Raw genomic sequence first — 21259 nt, 5'->3', positions numbered from 1 at the left:
GCAGCTATAGGGCTGGGTGAGACGTGTCAGGTCTGTGTATCATCAACAATTGTTTGGTTTATCCTTCCCTCTGTGGGGTGAGTTTGTTTCTTCTCCCCTTGATGTGGACCTCCCTTGTGGCTTTGTTTGGACCAATGGAATGTGAGAGTGACAGGAGAAGGAGCTTTAAATGTGCTTCTTGGACTTGGCTCAGTCTCCTGAGCTATATCCTAAGGAGGAGGAGAGCATGTCCCAGAATAAAGGGATCTATCGGACAGACAGGAACATGACCCGCAATCTGAAGCAGAGCCATGCCCAGCCCACGTGAAGCCCCCCCAGAGGTAAATACAATGTCCTTTGAGAACTTAGAATGTTTTTTTTTCTTTAAGCTGCACAGTGAGAGAAAATGGCAAATACAAATTCTTTTGAGAGTGAAAGAAAAATACAAGTGCTCATGACTTGAAGTGACAAGATTTAATCTGTCATGTAAAAAAAAAAAAGCCAGAGGCTAAACCACTCAGGGAGTTATGAAGAGCCAACATCCTTTCACCTTTTCTGATTCATTCTCTCCAGGATGTGTTTCTCACCTCCATGATCCCAAGTAGACTAGATGCACAGTGTCCAGCCATCACGTCTGCATTCCCGCCAGCAGCAATGAGGATAGAGAGAAGAGATTAGCTCACTACATCCCTTTGAAAGAGTCTTCCCAGAGAGTGCACACCTGAAGTCATTTTCCACACTATTTTACAATCAGGAAAGCCTGTGAGTCAGCTTTCTGTTACTATAACAAACATAAGGTATGTAACTTATAAACAGAAAAGAGTTATTTTAGCCCACAACTTGGGAAGTTCAAGTCCATGAGCTGGCTCCATAGCAACAGTACGTCAGGGTGGAAGTATGCAGTATGGCAAAAATGTTCTCTCATGGCTAGGGAGCAAAAAGGGAAGAAGAGAAGCAGTGGTCCTATAACCTCCATCAAGGGGAATGTCCCAGTGATCTAAAGACCTCTCTCTAGGCCTTACCTCCTAACATTTCTACCAGCTTCTCATAGCCCTCCAGGGACAAGGACTTTCCAAGGACAATGAAAACACAAGCTATAGCGTCATGGGTATGAGGAAGTGCAAAAGGAATCAAAAATGAAGGATGAGATTGAGGTCTCTGAGAAAAAACAAAAACAAACAAAAAAAAAACTAGTGTAATTAAACTTCCCAGCTCGCAGGTGACCTGTGGACTGGACCTAGGAATAGGAATTTCTTACTGGCCACCTCAATAAGCATTGAAATCCCACAAGCAAATGCTGACTACTGAAAACATATTTGCAACAGGGACTTAAACTGGTTTTGCCTGGCATCTCTGCCTTCATTTTGGGTTTGTTAGCATTCTAAGCCATTCTCTCCATAGTCACTTTGCAATTTCCTTGGGTGCTTGGAAAGACAGGACTGATCAATAATACCTTTATGATAAAGGACTACCCCTTAAGGAAAAGCAGAGCCTTGCAGGATAGGTCACCCCCAAATGAAGATAATCACCAACAATGACCAAGCTGCACCTTCGAGCTGGGGGAACCATGTCATGGGAGCCAGATAGCTTTCCTCTAGTGATAGAGATGCCAACGGCTCCACGATTCCGGAGAACCTAAACTGAGACGACCACCAGCCAGAACACACCTGTGACTAGGAATCTTAAATCAGGCATAACTCTGTCCCCTTTCCCTAATTCTTCCTCTAATCAAACCTTATACTCATCCCTGTACTGTGAGGATGGTCAGAGAGTAGCTCAAGTGCCATCTTCCCACGATATCACATCATACAATCTCCTTTCTCTACCATATTCCTTTCCAAATAAGATTGCCTATCACTTTGTGTCTTGCCTGAATCCTTCTCCTGCCAGTCATAAAGATTTAGGACAGGCCAAGGTGTTGCCAGAGCAACACACTCACCCTCATTTGGCTCCCCTAGGTCTCAGCACAGTAAGGCAACAAGCTTCATCCCAGCCGCTCCAGATGCTCCAGGGAGAGAGAGCACTGCAGAGTGAGCACCAAATCCACCCAAGCAGGAAATTAGTGCATTCTCTATTTGGACAGGCTTTTTATCTGTGGTGAATTTATACATGGGGCTGGAGATACCATTTTACCTTTCCCTTTTTCTTTTTTATTTCCTCTTTTATTTCCCCCCCTTCATTTTTGGACAGGATTACATTAATGTAGCCCAGGCTGACTTCAGACTCAAGATGTGCTCACTACAATTTCCTGAGTCCTGGCTGGTAGTACAGGTGTGTATTACATTCCTGGCTTGGAGACACTGAAAATTAATCTTGCAAGATCTCCCAGCTCAACAAAAAATTATATAATTCTCCATCCCCTTTCTTTCTTTTCTGCAAGTCAGAGCAAGAATTCCTTTTAGTATGACAGGAGAAAGTAAGGAGATATGGGGTGAAAAAAATCATTTCCTGCTCCCCATGCAAGAAAAGGAAGTTAAAGACTCCAACTGACAGCTCCTATCTGTAGTTTCTATACTTTCTGGACTAAGCAAATACATGTGCTTCTTTTCCCTTCCTATAGATAATTCTTGTATTCTCTTTGACAAGTCACCTGATTCTATCATGCCCTAACTCCAGGCTAATCTTAGCTTACAGCTGGTAGGATGGCAGCTGTGGGATCTTGAACAAATGACTTTATAGCTCTTACGTAGCCTTCATTCCTCACAATTATATACATGTAATGGGACCACTGTGGAACTTAATGGAGCAGACATACACAACATGCTTCATACACTGTATGCCCTTCCCATTTAAATATACAAAAGAGTACTGCTTCCTACCTCCAGACAGCCTCAAATACTGAGTGCTTAACGTTGGTGCTTGACAACCTTTCCTTTAGGTCAGAAGAACAGACCAGCACCCACACCACCTCCATTGCTTTTGAGAGGAAGGTTTGAGCTATCTTTCAAGGAAGTTGGCAGGTAATCCCTAAGTGTTGGAAATTTGACATAAGGTCCTTCCACTGCACACATTAAAAGTTTGTTTACATATTGTCTTAATAGGAGCAGCTGTTTTCTAGTTACTGGAAAGGAAGTATCAGAATAAAATGATTGCCATGGTAGCACCACACATTTGTGTTAATATAAGCAAAAACTTTCTGATGGAACCAACAGGCTGTTGAAAACATTCTGGAAGAATCTGCTCTTCCCTTGAGATCTTTAACAAAAGCTCAGTTTCTACCTTTTGTGGTTAATTCAGCATCTCTCTGTTATTAGGGTCAGAAGAATGGTGTGTGACTTCTGGGATCACCTGACTTTCTCCTGTCCTTTCTTGCAACCAATCCTTCACTTCCGGCTTCAAGAACTTAAGTGCTTAACCGTTTGCAACTAAGTTGATCTGCTCAGAAATGGTTTCTGAGAACTTCTTTATAGATACATCCAGAGCATTCACAGTCCTGGTTCCAGAACCTTCTGTTCACTTGGTCACCCACACCCAGTGAGGGCCAAGTACAAGAGGGTTAGTGTAGGCAATGAAAGGGAAAAGGGAGTACCTGAGTGTCATCATGGGAGCTAGGATGTAACTGTAACACCCTATTTTCAAGGAGACAGGAATGTTGGTTGCTCTACTTCTTCATGAGCACTATTGGGTAGATGTGAAAGGCTTTGCAGCTGAAGCCAGAACCAGAATCAGGAGACGAGAAGGTAAGGCTTAGCAACCAAAGGCTTTTTCCTCTTCTGTTTTTTGTTGGATAGTTTAGAGACAGACATGGAACTCAAGTGTGTGGGCCTTCCTCTAATATTCAGCCTCCCAGCTGAAAGCTACTCTATTTTAAATTTTTCTTGGGAAGTAGATTCCAAAATTTCCCTAAATCTTCCTGGCATGGGAACCTCTGATTTCCAGTAAATTCCGGGTCACATAGATTTCTCTGTTCATTTGCATAAATTAGCATGCCACTAAGTCCTAGAGTCTGAGTCAAGACAAGGCAGGGAATGAATGCAAATAAGCTCAAGCTCTGTGGCCCTGAGAAGTGGCCCAGGAAGCAGCCTCAGAGACAGCTATAGCCCTTGACTTGTCAACAAGAGTTTCTTCATCCCTTTGGCCTGTGGGTTCTCTCCAGGGGTCTGCTAGGAAGCCAGCTAGGGAGGATCTGTTATCTGGGCTCTGAGGCTTCAACCCCAAGGTGTTTCAACCTTAACAGAGGGACTCACGTGGTGGGTGGGTATAAGCTGTGTTTGGTGGGACAGGAGTTGGTAGGAAGAAGAATCTTCAGATCTGATCTGAAGTCATGGGAAAAGAAAAGATCAAGAAAGTGCAATAAAGAAGCTGAGTGCAGTAGCTCACGCCTGTAACCCTAGCTACTCAGGAGGCTGAGATTTGAGGATCGTGGTTCAAAGCCAGCCTGGGCACTAAAGACCGTGAGACTCTTATCTCCAATTAACCACTAGAAAATGGGGAAGTGGGGCTATGGCTCCAGGAGTAGGACAGTAGCCTTGAACTGAAGAGCTCAGGGGCAGCATCCAGGCCCAGAGTCCAAGCCCCATGAACGACCAAAAGAAAAATAAAAAGACGAAAAGAAAGTAGAATACAAACAGTGTGGAAGAAAGGGAAAGAGCTGGCGACAGAGGTGAGAACAGATGTGCAAAGAGGGAGAAAAAATGTTTGATGTTAGGAGAGGAGCTCTGAACTAGGAGACTAGAGAGGCAAAACGATGCATGTGTGGGGGTATTAGAGGCAAGATCAGATGGGAAAGCATTGCATGACTGCTTGAGAATAATTGTCTAGGAAGCTAATAAAGTTAGAGTGTGTGTGGCAAGCTGTTTTCCCCACTGGCTATTCTCATCCTCTCTTGCCAAAATAGTGTTTGGGATTTCTTACTGGGGCCTGGAAAGTCAACTACTGGGTTCTGAGACCATCTGTGGTTGTTTAGAAGTAGCAGAAGACAGCAGATGAGACTGTGGTGGGCTTTCCAGAAGGAACACACTGTTCCATCCACAAATGCAACTCACCTTTCAGTACATTCCATGTACATGCTTAAATGCAGGACAGAGCCTATGGCAAAAGTTGAGTGACTCTCCTAGCCAAGGAAGAAAGTGGTCTAGTATGGCATCCAGGGCTCAGAGCTAGGGCATTTATCCATGGCTAGGCCAGCCACCTGGCCCCAAGAAGGACTCTGACTCCTCTCTATAAAATCAGTCATGTCTTGGGCAGTCCTTTGAGACTTCATGCTGGCTTTACCACTGGTGATGTTGGGGAATGTTTTAAAACTCTTTAATGCCTTTGCTTTCTCATCTGGAAAGGGGGGAATAATAACGCCTACTTCACAGAGTTATCTTGATGGAATTGGTAGAGGAGTGGCTGACCAAGGGGAAGAATTCAACAGATGCTCCAGTTATTACACTCAGCAGTCCCGAATACGATGTGATGAAAAACTTACAGAGCTTGAAGAGAAACACAGATGGGGATCCCCATTTCTTGGCCCTGGGCCCAGTACGGCAGCTGTTCTTACCATTTCAGCTTATGTTGCTGAAGCCACAGCGGCAGTTAGTGTGGATGGGGCCAGGCACAGGCTCTGGTCAACCACAGATTGGGAAATGACAGTATGCACTGATGATATTTTTTCTAATGTAATGGTTTTTCTTCCCTTTAGAAAATTTTTCCTCTCTCTCTCTCTCCCTCCCCCTCTTGGCTTCTCCCTTCCCTTTCCCCCTCCCCTTCCTCTCTCTCTTAGGAAGAGAAGGAAACTGACAGGAAAGGCTGCAAGGAAGGACCCTAGTAAAAGACATAGGGCTCTCCATGACTGAATTTCCACCTCTCTATAGAGGGCATCTGGGGATGGGAGAATGAAAAATTCTTAGCAGTATCTCTGCATGTTCTGGGCCTCCTCACTGGTTAGAAATGGTAGAGAGGGTGCATGGAAGAATGGACCATAGCAGAGCTTAGATTCCCTCAAGTAGGTTTTCGCAACACACGTTTATAGGACCCCTAATATGTAATGTGTGCCAAAGTCTGACTTAGACTGGAGGGGCCCCAGAAACAAGAAGACATGGCACTCTAGGAGTTGACAGCAGCATTTCTTATGCACTGAGTCTCAGCTAAAACTAATTCTCCGAGCTGCTTTTTGGTCTGTGGCTGGAAGCAAAGAGCTGATGAGAACTAGGAGTTTGGCCTAGTGTTAGAGTGCTTGCCTAGCATGCACGAAGACCTAGGTTCAATTCCTCAGTACCGCATACATAGAAAAAGTTTGAAGTGGTGCTGTGGTTCAAGTGGTAGAGTCCCACTCCCCACTGTGGGCCTACCTTGTCCCTGTTTGCGGGGATTGTCACAGGAGACAGACTAGCGTAACAGAATTCCCGTCTCTTGGCTAAGACACAGAATTAGGTCCTCATCCCAGATTTTTCCTCAGCCAGCTTCACTCATTATGAACAAAATTTGCCATTCCTGGATATCTAGAAATGTTCAATATCTGCTCTGTAGACTGCTAATTAAAACTGAAGAGTTCAGAGACTCTTTGGACACTAGAATCACAACAAAAACAATAGCTTCACTGGGGACCATGGGTGCCTCGAGGACTGGTTCCTCACCCACTCCGTCTACAATCACTATCCATCCATCCACAATCACCACCCACCCCATCCACAATCACCACCCACCCCATCCACAAGCACCACCCACCCCATCCACAAGCACTACCCACTGCATCTATTTCTGGAAACCAGGACAGGGAAGGAGAGTGGGACAGGCCTGCTGGGCAGAAATTCCAGCTGGCCTCGGTACCACTCCTTGACCAAGAGGTTAAGGATACTGAAATGGTGAGGCAATGACTATGAAACTGAAACAAGTGGGTTTAGTTCCAGGCAGTCAGAAATGGAAAGGAAGCTGTGAATGTTCTTTGCAATACACGATTGGCTATTTTCTTATGCTTTGTTAGCCAAAACTCTGCTACTTACTTGCAGTAGGACTCCGGGAAAGTCCCTTCTCTAGCCTCAGCTTCCTCATATGTAAAAGTGCATTTGGGATTACTTGAGGCTCTTTCGGGCATGACATGCTATGGTCTAGGTATCCATGTAATCTAACACCAGGGACAAGCAGGGAGGGGACCAAGAAGGAAAAGGAGATGAAGAGAAAGGGACTATGAAATTTCTAGGAGTTTCCCTGGCTGTCAGCACCTTTTGAGTACATGAGACACAGAGAGGTCCACCAAGACTAAGTGAGCAAATTTGCTTGAATGATTTTACTCATTAAAATTTTAGTGTATGTGTGGGTCCTGGGCCTTGAGCATAGGACCTGGGAAATGTCCCTGAGCTTTTTAACTCAAGGCTAGAAAAACATTTATAAACGTAGATCAAAGAAATTCCCAACAGGGGGAGGTGGCTCACTCCTGTAATCCTAGCTACTCAGGAGGCTGAGATCTGAGGATCAAAGTTCAAAGCCAGCCCGGACACAAAAGGACCTTTAGAAAACAGGAAGTGGGGCCTGGCTCAAGGGTAGAGCAGTAGCCTTGAGCTGAAAAGCTCAGGGACAGTGCCCAGGCTGAGTTCAAACCCCATGACTCACCAAAAAAAAAAGAAAGAAAGAAAGAAAGAAAGAAAGAAAGAAAGAAAGAAAGAAAGAAAGAAAGAAAGAAAGAAAGAAAGAAATAAATTCATTCTTGGGGCTGGGAATTTGGCCTAGTGGTAGAGTGCTTGCCTAGCATGCACGAAGACCTGGGTTTGATTCCTAGGTACCACATACAAGTAAAAAAGCTGGAAGTGGTACTATGGCTCAAGTGCTAGAGCTCTAGCCTTGAGAAAACCCAAGTCCCAGGACTGGCCAAAAAAAGAAAAAGAAAAGAAAGAAATTTCCTGTGGGAGTTCTTGTGAGTTTAAGATACCTGGAGGGGTAAAGGAAAGAGAGCGGAGTGATGAGATACAGTGAAAAGATAAATACAAGAAAGGGGCTGCATGCCGGTGGCTCACATCTGCAATCCCCGCTATTCAGGAGATCTGAGGATCTGAGAATCTGAGGATCCTGGTTGGAAGCCAGCCCGGGCAAGAGTGTCTGTAAGACTCATCTCCAGAAGTGGTGCTGTGGCAAGGAGGCTCAGGGATAGTGCCCATGTCTGGAATTCAAGCCTCAGGACCAGAAAAAAAAAGTACAAGCAAAGGAGATAGGGACAGGGAAAGTACAAAAGATATAGTCCTCATAATGGGCTCCGCATTCTTCGGGTACATCCTGTCCTGGTTTTGTTAGGGATTTTTTTTCTTGGGATAGCATCCGTAACTGGAGGTATGGTAAGTTTTCCAGAGTCACAATCTTCGCCAATCCCTGTCTCTTCTTCAGTGTGGCCTATGAGAAGGGCCCAGTCCAGCCTCTCTCCCTGTATATTGGACGCAGCCTTATGACTTGAATAACCAACCTATTCCACATGATTCTGTCTTGGTCAGAAGCGGCTCCTCTTCATTACACCTTGAGACACATGTCTGGAGAGAAGCCAGACTGACCACCAAGACCAGCGTGCTGGAGAGACCACATGGGGACATTTCCAGTGACAGTCCTAGCTGAGCTCCCTTCTACACATTTCTTTCAAGGTATCAGGTGTACATGAAACTCTCTTGGACCCACCAGACAGGGGGTAGATGGGCCTCTTACTACGGTGTAGGTCAGATACCTCTGAAGACCAACGCCTTCAATGGAGTCAGCCCATGGTGGGGCCAGGAGTGTGAGATTCAGTGTCAGCCCCTTGGTATTGATTCCTGGCCCCAGCACACCAAGGCCTTGGGTAAATCCTTCTAACTCTCTTGTGCCTTTCTTTCCTCATTTATGAAATAGGAGCCTTAATACTTACTTCACAGAGCGGTGGTGAAAGAACTAAACACCATTATCTCTGTAGATTGCTTAGAGAAGTGGCTAGCAGACAGGAAGCACGGAGCAGCAACTACTATTATCTGCTAGATACTACTCGCCAATCTTGCACTCCACTCCAGACAATAGCTGAACCCTGCCTAAATAGCTGATATAAGAGAATCATTGTTGTTTAAAGTTATAAAGGTTTGGGGACATATTTAAATAAAATAAAAGGCACGGTTTCTTAAATCCTTTGTCTCAAATAGTAAAGAAAATTCCTTAGAATGTACTTTCCAAAACAATTTTAAAGCCAGGGATTAGTGACTCATGCTTATAATTCTAGCTACTCAGGAAGCTGAGATCTGAGAAATGCAGTTTGAACCCAGCCTAGGGCAGGTTCTATAAGATACTTATTTCCAATTAACCAGCAAAAAGCCAGCAGTAGAACTGTGGTTCTAATGTTAGAGTGCCAGCCTTAAGCAAAAAAGCCAAGCAAGAACATGAGACCCTGAGTTCAAGCCCTAAGCACCAGTACCAAAAAAAGGAAAAAAAAATGCAAACCAACTTCTAATTTTTCCAATAAAAATATAACAAAGTCACCTTCTTCTTCTATAGATTACTATATTAAATATGTATTATTTATCTACATTTATACATACTGGTGTTTAAAACTAAACCCAACATCCTAAACATGTGGTCCTTTTGACAAAATGGATAAAAAGTCAGTACTTCTGCTAGTTGTAGGTCTATATGCAAAGCACATATGGCAGAGAGAGAGAGAAAGAGAGAGAGAGACAGGAAGAGAGAGAGAAAGAGAGAGAAAGAGGTCACTGCCTTCCACCATAACAGCTAAAATGAAAGAGATGAACGACACCTAACTTTGGAAAGGATATGGACATTCAGAACTCTCATAAATCTTTTTTTTAAGTGGGTTTAATTCCTTTATCTAGAACAAACTTCTCCCTACTATCATTCTACTATCTCATACATTCTGGTGTAAAACAGTACAAACACTTTGGAAACCAGCTTATCAGTATCTACTAAATCTAAAAATAGAATGCATATATTTAATTCCATTCCTAAGTATATGCAAGAAGGAAAGTTACAACATCTTTAACATTTTATAAAACATTTTCAGAGCAGTATTAGTCTAATAACCCCAAATTGGAAATGATCCAAGTTCCCGTCAAAAGCAGAATGAATTGTAGTGTGTTCACACAATCAAATACTGTGTAGGGATGAACATGAGTGAACTACAGCCAGAAGAATTGTGGATCCATCTCATCAACATGGTGTTGAGGGAAAGAAAGCCAAGACAAAAGTGCATTTGCTTTGGGTTGGGAGTTTGGCCTAGTGGTAGAGGGCTTGCGTAGCATATACGAAGACCTGAGTTCCATTCTTGGTACCACATACATAGAAAAAGCCAGAAGTGGTGCTGTGGTTCAAGTGATAGAGCCCTAGCCTTGAGAAATTCCAAGGACAGTGCTCAAGCCTTGAGTTCAAGCCCCAGGACTGGCAAAAAAAGTGTATTTGCTTTGCAATTTCAATTACTTAAAGTTGGGAAGGAAGCAATCTTAACTAATAGTGTTAGAACTTAAAAAAAAAACACATGTCAGCTATAAAAGAACTCGAGGGCTGTTTCTGAAGGCAGTTCTGATGTTTGGTTCTTTCTGTAGGTGCTTGTTGTATGGGATTGCTCACTTGGTAAAGTGCCATTTGATGAGATACTTGTGATCTGCCCACTTTTCTGTGCATAAACTATGCTACAAAATAAAAATATTAACATTTAATCTTACTAAAAGTTTTATGAAAAAGTTACTACATGTGCTCTTTCTTGCAGTCCTTTTTGGGCCAATGTCATTTGCAGTGTGGCAATGTGACAATGCCTATAGGAAAAGAAAATTGGGCGATAGGATCAGTGACAAACATCCCTGTGTGTGTGCCTAGACTTTAGCAATCCATGGCCCATATGGAACAAGCTAGCCTCAGAATGACACACTGGTACCACCTGAGGTTCCTGGCAGCTAGCAGCCTTGTCCACAAACAATGCTAAGGATGAAAGGTATCGATACCTCCGCACTCCTATGTGGAAAGACATGGACCTCCATTATACTTTTCAAATTCTCTAAGTTGGCAAGGTGGAAGAGCCCATGCTTACTTTGCCCTTTGGTTCCTGGAGAATCCAGCTGTGTAGACAGCTCGCGTGCGGATCCCCTCTGGACTCATGAAGATGGGGAAGTTTTAGGGAGATGTGTGGTGTTCTGGGCCTCTCAGTATCATGGCCTTACTTCTTCTAGCCTAGTTTTCCATCAGATCTCATTCCTCTCATTCCTCTCCCCACAGCATGTACTCTGAGTGTCATATGCATTGTGCTGGACCTTCTGGGCTTGTCTATCATCTGTGAACATGCCCAGGCCGCCTTTCTCTGTGCTATGTCACTGTCTCTACAAAGAGGGTCAAGCTGGTCACTCCTGCTCAATCTTTCCTCTCTTATAAATGCGTCAGGTGTGGTGGCTCACACCTGTAATCCTTGCTACTCAGGAGGCTGAGATCTGAGGATCAAAGTTCAAAGCCAGCCTGGACACAAAAGGACCTGAGACTCTTATCTCCAATTAACCTCTAGAAAATGGGAAGTGGGGCTTGGCTCAAGGGTAGGGCGGTATAGCCTTCAGCTGAAGAGCTCAGAGACAGTGCTTAGGCACAGAGTTCAAGCCCCACGACTGACAAAAAAAAAAAAACAACTGTCTTCTTCTATACATATTCTGAGAGAGCTACCACTGTCCTTTGTGTTTTGGGTAGTGTGTGTGTGGGGGGGGGGTGTGTGTGTGTTGGGGATAACTATCAATGTCTTGATTATGCTAAGCACTCTACCACAAACCAAGATAGGTTTGTACTACTACTGTGTGTGTGAGAGAGAAAGAGTCTCTTTTCTGTAGTCCCTGATTTTCTGTCTTGCCCATAGTATGTGCTCAACAATTATTTTAGTGACTTCCAGGCTTCTAGGCTATAGATAAACTCTAACAAGAACCCAATATCCTGGTTTCCATGGCTACTCATTTCTCGCTTGTGATGGACTCTGGCTTCTCAGGGGATCTGTCTGGTGGTTTTTCCACACTTCACCATCTACTAGCCATACAACAGCTCAGATAAGTTCATGTCCTTTTTGCCACCTCCCATCTCTGGCTTCTACCTGTTGCACCCACTAAATGGGGGAGGGGGGTGATTATCAGTGGTGTGACAAAGGGAAAAGTGACTGTGACTCAGTCCTGACTCATCTCAGTCAAGCCAGTGCAAAACTGTAGTAGCAGTATGTGGCCAACATGGGGCTCGTCTGGGTCGGGGCCAGTCCAGTCCAGTCAGGCAGAGAACTGGAACTTCCCTCCCTGTTCCAGGCACATTAACAAGAAAACCATGGAAGCAGTGGGGGGAGAGGGGTCTTTCAGATTTTCTTAAAAGGTTTGGTATGCTGAGCCTGCCATATGACTCTTCTTGCCTGTACGGAACTTTAGTACTTTAATACATTTCTCTTTGCCTTCTGATGTATTTTAAGTTCTTGCTGTTGCCTTCATAGACCAAGATCTCCGGAAACCGTCCTGTCTCATATCTTTGACATCTCCTGAGGACTCTTTTTTGTCCCCCATGATCAACTGGGCCCTGGGCTCCCTGTTTCTGGTCAGAACTCCTGAAGGATCCCCCTGCCTCCAGGGAGCCCCCAGCCCATCACCCCTCCCATACCAGGCACCAGCCTTCAGTGACTCCACTGAGCTACTGCCACAGCCCATTTTGTTCCTATTCAGTTTCCTGATTGCTGGCTTCCTGCCCTCCTCTCCTCTTGCCAGCCACCTAGCAAAACTGAAATACTTGTAACTGCTCAATGCACTGTGATGTTTCAAGCCTTTGTGCTTTGCACATATTTCTTACTCCCTACCCCTCCTTCATCACCTCTCCTGCCCTCAGCCTTGCTCCGGGGTACTTACCTGGCAGGGCCCTCATTCATTCTTCCAAAAATGTCAGCATCTCTGAAGACTTTTCTGACCCTCTCCTTGCTGTGCTCCAGAATCCCACCTCGGAACCTGTCCAGTTCCTGAACACGCATCTCTCCTAGAAAGGTTGCCCTGAACAGTTGCACTGGCTCACATGCCTGCCTGGTCTGCTCTGCTGGACTGGGATCACGTGAGGCGCTCCAGTGCTCAGGTCTACACCTAGAGCAAATCCTTTAAATGCTTCCAACCTCAGTTTGTCGATGTGCCAAGTGGAAAGATGTAAGAATCCAAAGAGACCTGTGTGCTGTGCAAATGTTCTACTTCTCCTTGTCTGTGTAGAAATCCTCACATGAAAGATGTGATCTTTTTGTGATTTCCCCACTTTTCCAGTCAAAGGAAAGGCTAGTCAGAAATAAACCATTAATTTGTCTCCCAGGAGATCCCTCCCAGCTTTCATCTGCAGTTCTAAGTTAATGATTCTGAGGTTGTTTTCTTCACTGGTCTCATTGGTATCTAATCTTGGACATGTTTCCTCCTTTCTTCAGGATACTTGACTCACTCCAGTAACTCCTTATCCTGGGATCAGGAACCTGGTCTGGCTGGTGAAAATGGTGGGTGTGGGTAGATCTTGGTCTGGCTTTCTCAACAGGTCCTCCCTCCCCCATATCTACCATGCTCTCTCCATTCACCAGAGGATGTCCAAGTCCCCCAAAACAGATTTAGGAATTAACTGCAGAGGTCCAAGCACAAAGACACTGTGACCCAAGTTATCACCTCCTTCATGTGAGGTTTGAGGACTGGCTTAGAGGATTCCAGAAAAAATTTCTTATAGCTTTGGGATGGAGAAAGAGTTCTGGGTCCTATCTTTCAAAAGTTTAGTCAGTGGCTGTGGGGAGGAGTGAGAAAAGCCTGGAATTCCAAGGTCTGTTTATAACTATAGTGTAAGCAAGCCAAGGCTGAGGAGAAAAGCCCAGGAGCCAGGCACAGATTAAGGGACGATCTGAGCAATCTCCAGATAAGGCCAGGATTCTGAGCTCACTGGAGTTCAAAAACCATCCCATGAGGGCTCCCAGGAGTCTCTCCAACCCCCAATCCCTGTCTTCTCCTAATCCTGTAGATTTAGTGTGCATCTCTATAGAGCTCTGGTTGTGGGTTTTTGTAATGCCTCGTCCTATGCCCTGGAGAGGCCTCTACATATCTTAGCTAGGAGTGCATGAAGCTATGGTAACTGGGGTAAGTACTTTCTGAGCCTATATCCTCATGGGTAAACTTAGGGTAAACTTAGGACTGCATAAAGTTATGGTAACAGGGCAGGTACTTTTTGAGCCTCAGTGTCCACATCTGTACAAGGGGATAGCATTCTTGTTAATAGTCAACCATAGATTCTTGTACATACATAATATTTAAAAGGAATACACTGACTTAAGTCTGTGACAATCTGTGCCATCACAATCACAAACCATCCTGATTTCATAGAACTTAACATGGATAAACTAACACAAATCACTAACACCCATATACTCCCTTGCTTAATAAACACAATTCTTACCAGACACAGGTTGCTGACGCCTGTAATTTCTATTCAGGAGGCAGAGATCAGATGGTTCAGGAGAGCCTATCATAAAAAATAACCAGAGCAAAAAAAAGAGCTGGAGGTGTACCCTGAGTATTTCCCACTCTCCCCCCCAAAATACCTCTGAAAATCTTGGGACCATCTATTGTTCTCATCTCCAGCTTTTCCCTGAAATTTTCCCTTGTTTTTGTCTGGCTTCATCTTGTTTATGAACTCTCTATATGTGGAATGGTATATGAGTGAAATACATCTATGTAATTGCTGACTGCTTTGAATATCTCACTCCATGCCTCACTATAATAGCACTTCTTCTGTTGGTGGAAATGTTGACTGTTTCCAGTGTTTTGGTCAATATTCTCATAACTGTCACCTATTCTCATAACCATCTCCTAGAACATCTGGGTTGTAGTGTATCCCTCTAGACTTCCTAAGGCTAGATAAGGACGCCCCCCTCCTCAAATTGCCAGCAAACAGTGCTGCCTCTCCTTCTGTATGGACTATGGGCCTTTAGTGGAGGAAAAGCTCAGGGCAAAGTAGAGGTAAAACTCAGCACTCAGACTTTGAATCTCAAAAGTCAAGAAGGGGCTGAGTCCTCACACTGGCTCTGTTGAGCTGAGCCTCGGGCACAATCCCAGGCACAGTTGACATCACAAAAGGCACTGTAACATCACCCCTGAGCTATGGGACATTTCAAACAGCATGCGGCAAGCCATTCCCAGGTTGAATTGTTCTTTATTTAAACTGCAGTCAAGGAAGATGGAATAGGCTTCTCTCTGGGTACTCCCTGGAGCCAGGGACCCCTTTGTAGCTTAAGGGACTGGCTTCTATTTAATGCTTTCAAAGGCCATTGTCTCGATATCAGATGTCACAGAAGTAATGATCTCCAGTCCCTGGCCTTGCTCTGTTGTCTCCATGATGGCCTCCATGTTGGTCCTCTCTACTGTCTTAGCCACGATGTCGTCGTCACGTGATGAGGCGAGGCCTCGCGGTGAGGCTAAGGCTTTTGTAGCAAGGTTGGATCTGATGTTCCTCAAGAAAGAGCTGATCCGGCCAAGTCTCTTGTTTGTAGAAGCTGAACTTGCAGTGGAAAAGCTCCTCCCGGACTTGTGGGAGGTCCTTGACTCTTTTGAGATGGGGATATGGCTACTGCCCTTGTGGGAAATGCTGTGCCTATTTTCCCAGGTGCCATCTGGGCCTTTTTCCTTCTTATCATCTCTAGTGGCTCTGTGACTTAATGGTTTGCGGGTTATCTTGTCCCCCCCTGTCTTGCGAAGACCTTCCCCGGTCCTGGTTTGATGATGTCCTCCTCTGGCCTTTACTCTCTGCTCCCTTCTTTCCCTCCTTTCTTTGCGGGCCGTGTTTGGAGAGGTTCTCTGCTGGCCAGCCTGTCTGCCCCTGTGGCTTTCATTCAGCAAGGGAGAGCTGAGCAACTCGATTGCTAGGTCCTCCTCTAGGTCAACCTTCTTATGAGTCATATCTACTCTCGTTATTCCCACGCTGCCTTCTGGGCTGTGGCTGATGGCTGTTTTGGAACTGTGCTCTATGGATTTGCTTGCTGCCCCTGCCATGGCAACCCTAAAACTCTTTGGGGATGTCTTGACAGTGCCTGAGATAGCCAGGTGGCTTTTGCTTCCTCTTGCACCCATGGCTACCCCTCCTGGATTGGCTGCGCTTACCTGCCCCGAGCTTGCAGACTTGGTTGCTGCCATGGCTACTGCCCCTGCTCTAGCTGCCGACTCCTTGTCAGGGATGGTAGGTTTTCTTTTGGGGGTCGATGCATCAGGCAAGGCGGTGGGTTTGTGGGAGTCGTACTTGGTTCTCTCCCCACCAGCATAGGCGGCAGAGGTGACCCCGTGCACCTCGTGGACCAAGTGGAGGCTTCTGATGCTGACTTGGTCCTGATCTCCTTTCCCTTGGAACTCAGCAGCTGTCAGACTGGTCCTGTCGTCCTCCTCAAACGAGGGCATGCAGATGGTGTCCTCCGCTGGGATGGCGTAGGTACTGCTGTTACTGTCCACGGGTGGTCGCAGGAGGTAAATTAGTTTTTCCCAGTAGGCAAAGAGATCTTCCCGTGCCTCCAGAGGGGGACACAGCTGCAGGTAGCAAGAACGGCCGGTGGCAAACTTTAGGCGAAGCTGTTGTTTCCCACGATCATGAACAGAGATCCTTACAAACTTCAGTGGAAGGAGCCTGGTGAGCTCCAACGGCCTTGCAGCCCTGCGCTTTCTTCCCCGGTTGAGGCCTCGTCCAGCCTGGTCTTCAGTGCCCGTGGCTGGTCGAGCCAGGAGCATGACATCTGGGAGTGGGAGAATGGGGCTAGTGCTTGCAATCCCCACCGTCACCATCCGGACACGGTTGTGCACGTCGATCACTTCTCCCCTTTTGGTGATCTGGATAAAGTCACTCTCGAATATTGGTGCATACTTGAAAATATCATACTCTCCCTTATACAGTTGCTTCTGTAGTTTTCCCATGGCAGTATTGAACAGGCCCACGCCCGAGGCACTTTGGGCGGTGTAATAGGGCAACACACACTCACTTTTCACGGACATCTTGTCCCAGGACAGGAACTCTGGCAAGGCAAATCCCTGTGGTCTTTCTTGGTCTTGTTGGCAGAGCTGTGTTCCTGGGTCACAGAGATTGCACTACAGCTGGTCTCTCAGCCCCACCCCACCCCGCAGGGCCCCCAGGTTGCCTCAGGGCCCCCCAGAGGCCGGGCTGCGGTCAGGAGCACAGATGATTGACAAGGGGGCACTGTAGGATGCTTGGTCCCCACACTGAATCCCATCAAAGGTGTAGAGATGCAGGTGGGTTCCGGCGAAGTTTTCTTCTGGGTCTAACCCCTTCACCTCCACCTTGTGATATATATATTTTTTAAATCTCTGTGAGAGTCTATAAACTGCAGTCCTAGTGGGAGAAGTGGCCACCCTTTTGGCCTCAAGCCTCTACACAGCCATATTTAACCTTGCTGTCCTTTGTGACCTATCACTGTCACATACCCCTTTGTTCTCATACTTCAGCTGTCCCCACAGAGGACAGGACCCTCCTTCCCACCTTCCCCCGCCCCCCCAGCCAGGGATTCAGGTAGGTAACAAAACATTCACATGGGAAGTTTTTAAAGGAATGCTTCCCTCCCTCATGCAAATTGAAAAGATTCGACAATTCTTGGCAGTCTGTAGAAGCACAAGATGACAGAATATACTTGAACCATATTATGGTTTAATTTTATTGAGTCATCTATAATTGCTAGCCTTGGTCCTCAGCACATCCTTTCATCAAATCTCAGTAAATGTTAACACAATGATCTTTCACAAAATTCTGATCTTCAATAATTAGTTTAATGTAACAAGTTGCATCTTCTAGGCATTGTTCTATATGTTTTGCATGTGTGTGTGCGAGTGAGTATGGGAATTGGAGCTTGAACTTGAGCCTTGTACTCTTGCTTAGCTCTTTAGCTCAAAGCTTGGCACTCTACAGCTTATGCTATACCTCTACTTCTGGCTTTTTTTGGGGGGGGGGCTGTAGTGGGTCATGGGGCTAGAACTCTGGATCTGAGCTCTGACCCTGAACATTTCAGCTCAGCTCAAGGCTAGAACTCCATCACTTGAGCCACAGCACCACTTCCAGTTTTCTGATGGTTAATTGGAGATAAGAATCTCACAGACTTTAGTACCCAGGCTGGCTTTGAACCTCGATCCTTAGATCTCAGCCTCCTGGGTAGCTAGGATTACAGACATGAGCCGCCAGGACTCATCCTCTTCTGGCTTTTTGCTGATCGATTGGGATTTTTTCCGGCTTTGAACCATTTCAGGAAATTTCAGCCTCCTAAGGAGCTAGGTTACAAGGATGAGCCATTGGTGAGCTGTATTTTGCGGATCGTTGTAAAAACTCCTTGAGCTTGGGACTATTGTAACTATTATTATTATTTTTTTTTTTTTTTGCCAGTCCTTGACTTAGGCTCAGGGCCTGAGCACTGTCCTTGGATTTTTCTCAAGGCTAGAGCTCTACCACTTGAGCCTCAGCACCACTTCCGGCTTTTTCTAAGTATGTGGTACCAAGGAATTGAACCCGGGTCTTCGTGCATGCTAGGCAAGCACTTTAACCACTAGGGCAAACTCCTGGCCAAGTATTCTCATTTTAAATGGAAAGACAATGAGGGCATATCTTTTGCCTACATTTACAGTTTCATAATATTATTTGAATCCAGGTCTAGCTGGTCCCAAATCTTTATTCTAAATCACTACAGCTATTGCCTTACCCTCCCCCCGCCACAAAAAAAAAGCTTGAGCTAGTCTATTTTCAAATTAGACTAGCATATTTGCCTTCCAGACCACAAACATGGTATATTATGGGAAGTTACACAATGAATTGTGGTGTGTGTATTTATACATGCACAAGAGAAAGAAAAAGAAACACAGGACAACTATAGTGGGTGGGTGGATTAGCAGGAATTACATTTTGCAGTGGGCTATAGTTTCTTTCCTCTGTTTAGCTTGTACAAACACCTTGTATAGGGAATCCAATTATGCTTTTTTTTTTTTTCTTTTTTGCCAGTCGTGGGGCTTGAACTCAGGGCCTAAGTGCTGTCCTTGGGCTTTCTCAAGGTGAGAGCTCTATTTGAGCCACAATACCACTTCCAGCTTTTTCTATGTATGTGGTCTTTGTGCATGCTAGGCAAGCACTCTTACCACTAGGCCATACTCTTGGCTTCCAAGTATGCTTTTAAGGCTCCCAATTTTGTTCCTGTCTCTCTCATCTCCTCAGTAAAACACCATGTTTTGGGGAGCACCTATTCACCTGCCTTGTTCCTGTTCAGATATAGGCACGGACTAATTTCCAAATTAGTCCCCTGTTCCTATTTCTGCTAAAACTGCTTATACTTTTTTTTGGTGCTGATCTTAGTGCTTAAACTCTAAACCCCAGGTGCTATCCTGAGCTTTTTTTTTTTTGCTCAAGGCTAGTGCTCTAACACTTCAGCCACAGCTCCATTTCCCGTGTGTGTGTGTGTGTGTGTGTGTGTGTGTGTGTGTGTGTGTGTGTGTGTGTTTAACTGGCATAAAGTCACATGGACTTTCCTACATGGGCTAGCTTTGAACCATGATCCTCAGATTTCAGCATCCTAAGTATCTAAGATTCCAGGCCTGAGCCACCAGCACGCAGCTTGCTTTCTCATTTTAAAATTATTTATCATAGATCAACAGATGGATTGATACATAAAACACAGACTATCCATACAATGAAATTTTTTTCTAGCAATAAATACCCTTGTTTCAATGCATGACATTATGCTAAGGAAAAGAAGCCAGACATGGACTGTATGAGTTCACTTCTACGATGCCTTCAGAAGGCAGCTTAGGGGGCCTGAGCTGTCACCAAGTGTTTGATTATTGTGAAGACAGCCTGTTGTTAACATTATTCTTTCATGCCCCCAAATTTCCTTTCTCTTCAAATTTGAAACAAGATGAACCAAATGACCTGAGGTAAATACACACTCACCCTTTTCTTTATGAAACTATCAAAACAAACTTGGTTATAGGAAACAGAACTATCTTTCATGCCTTTGTTGAAAGGACTTCATAGTCACACTAACCACATCCAGTGCTTTTCTCAGATCAGTTTTCCTGGCCATAGGCATCCCTTCTCCCTTCCTCTGTAGCTCTTTTCTGTCCATAGCAGTTCTGTTATGATGGGATGACACCTCTACTTCCAACCAGAGGGTAGATGCAGGAAATTTACATCCATTCACTGAGCTACAGAACACATACTCCAGTGATAATGTCTACATACTGATTAGGAACCACCAGAGGTGCAATTAAAGCAAAATTGATGCCTGGATCCTAAGTGATAGTTTAAAGGCAGCACCACAGGTGAGATCAAAGAGGCAGGCCCACCATTCATGTGCACAATAGTAACATTTAATACATTTAATGAAAATGGCAGAGGGATCAGTTTTTGTCTCTAGCCTGTGAGTGTCACATGTATATACCAGTAGAGAAAGCTTGATTCTATTCCAGGCCTAAAGAATCACAGGTCCTGAGCCTGGCACGGTGGCTTCATGCCTGTATTCCTAGCTACTCAGGAGGCTGAGATCTAAGGATCAAGGTTCAAAGGTAGCCCAGGCACCAAAGGACCTGAGATTCTTATCACCAATGAGCCTCTAAAAAATGGGAAGTGGGGCTTGGCTCAAGGGTAAGGAGGTAGTCTTGAGCTGAAGAGCTCAGGGATAGCGCCCAGGATGAGTTCAAGCCCCAGGACCCACAAAAAAAAAAAAAAATCACAGTCCCTGGAAATTCCAGAAAATTAGGAATACTTGTCTCTGAAGTATGGAATCTGTATACTTCATTATACACAATTTGTCCAAAACTATTTTCTTTCTTCCTCTCCTTTTCTCATTCTTTCCTGATAGCTGGAATACATTCTTGTAATACTGAGGTACAAATTAACATGCTACAACAGCTGTAATTAAAATGCATAATCCTTTAAGGTATGAAGGAAAAGTTAAGAATAGAAGTGCAATTTAGGCATATGTACATGAAGATAGTCTGCAATTTAGATTTACTATCAAAATTCTATCTTAGCACCAATAGGCAACTGGACAACTCTCCCTGCCAGATACTAGTAGTTTACACCTGTAATTCCAGCTAGTCAGGAGGCTGAGATCTGAGGCCCTCAGTTTAAAATCAGTTTAAGCAGGAAAGTCTATGTGACACTTATCTCCAATGAAGCACCAAAAACAACATAAATGGCCCAACTGGTAGAGTGGTAGCCTTGAGTAAAAAAAAGTTTAGGGACAGCACCCAGATCCTGAATTCAAGCCCCAGTTCCAGCACTCACAAAAAATAATTCCTACCATGAACAGAATATTCAAGACTAATCACTCTCTCCCCATGTTATAAGAACCCCCAAGAACCACTGGAGTCAT

At 44.9% G+C, this 21259-nt stretch overlaps 1 protein-coding gene across 2 annotated transcripts; it reads right to left on the bottom strand.

Annotated features, from left to right (window-relative positions):
- Positions 1-438: 438 nt before the first annotated feature.
- Positions 439-17273, bottom strand: LOC150038985 (Golgi-associated RAB2 interactor protein 4-like). Of its 2 annotated transcripts, XM_090328099.1 has the most exons (3): positions 16014-17273; positions 14314-14379; positions 439-613 (listed from the first exon to the last, which is right to left on the bottom strand). In XM_090328099.1, the coding sequence occupies exons 1-2, from the start codon at positions 16887-16889 to the stop codon at positions 14347-14349; spliced, it is 909 nt and encodes a 302-aa protein (XP_090184225.1). In that variant the 5' UTR covers positions 16890-17273; the 3' UTR covers positions 439-613; positions 14314-14346. The 2 variants fall into 2 exon arrangements, with proteins under 2 accessions (XP_090184225.1, XP_090184224.1); XM_090328098.1 differs by lacking the exons at positions 439-613; positions 14314-14379 and having other exon boundaries at positions 15050-17273.
- Positions 17274-21259: the final 3986 nt, after the last annotated feature.

This window comes from Megascapheus bottae, unplaced genomic scaffold (genome assembly GCF_031878675.1).
Source record: "Megascapheus bottae isolate mThoBot1 unplaced genomic scaffold, mThoBot2.hap1 H_1, whole genome shotgun sequence".
In the NCBI taxonomy this organism is placed as follows: Eukaryota; Metazoa; Chordata; class Mammalia; order Rodentia; family Geomyidae; genus Megascapheus; species Megascapheus bottae.
The sequence above is the reverse complement of the archived record's forward strand: the minus strand, read 5'-3'. Positions and strand labels throughout refer to the sequence as shown.

Excerpts from the sequence above, each read along its gene's own strand:
- LOC150038985 (XM_090328098.1), bottom strand. The coding sequence starts at position 16,889 with ATGTCCGTGAAAAGTGAGTGTGTGTTGCCCTATTACACCGCCCAAAGT.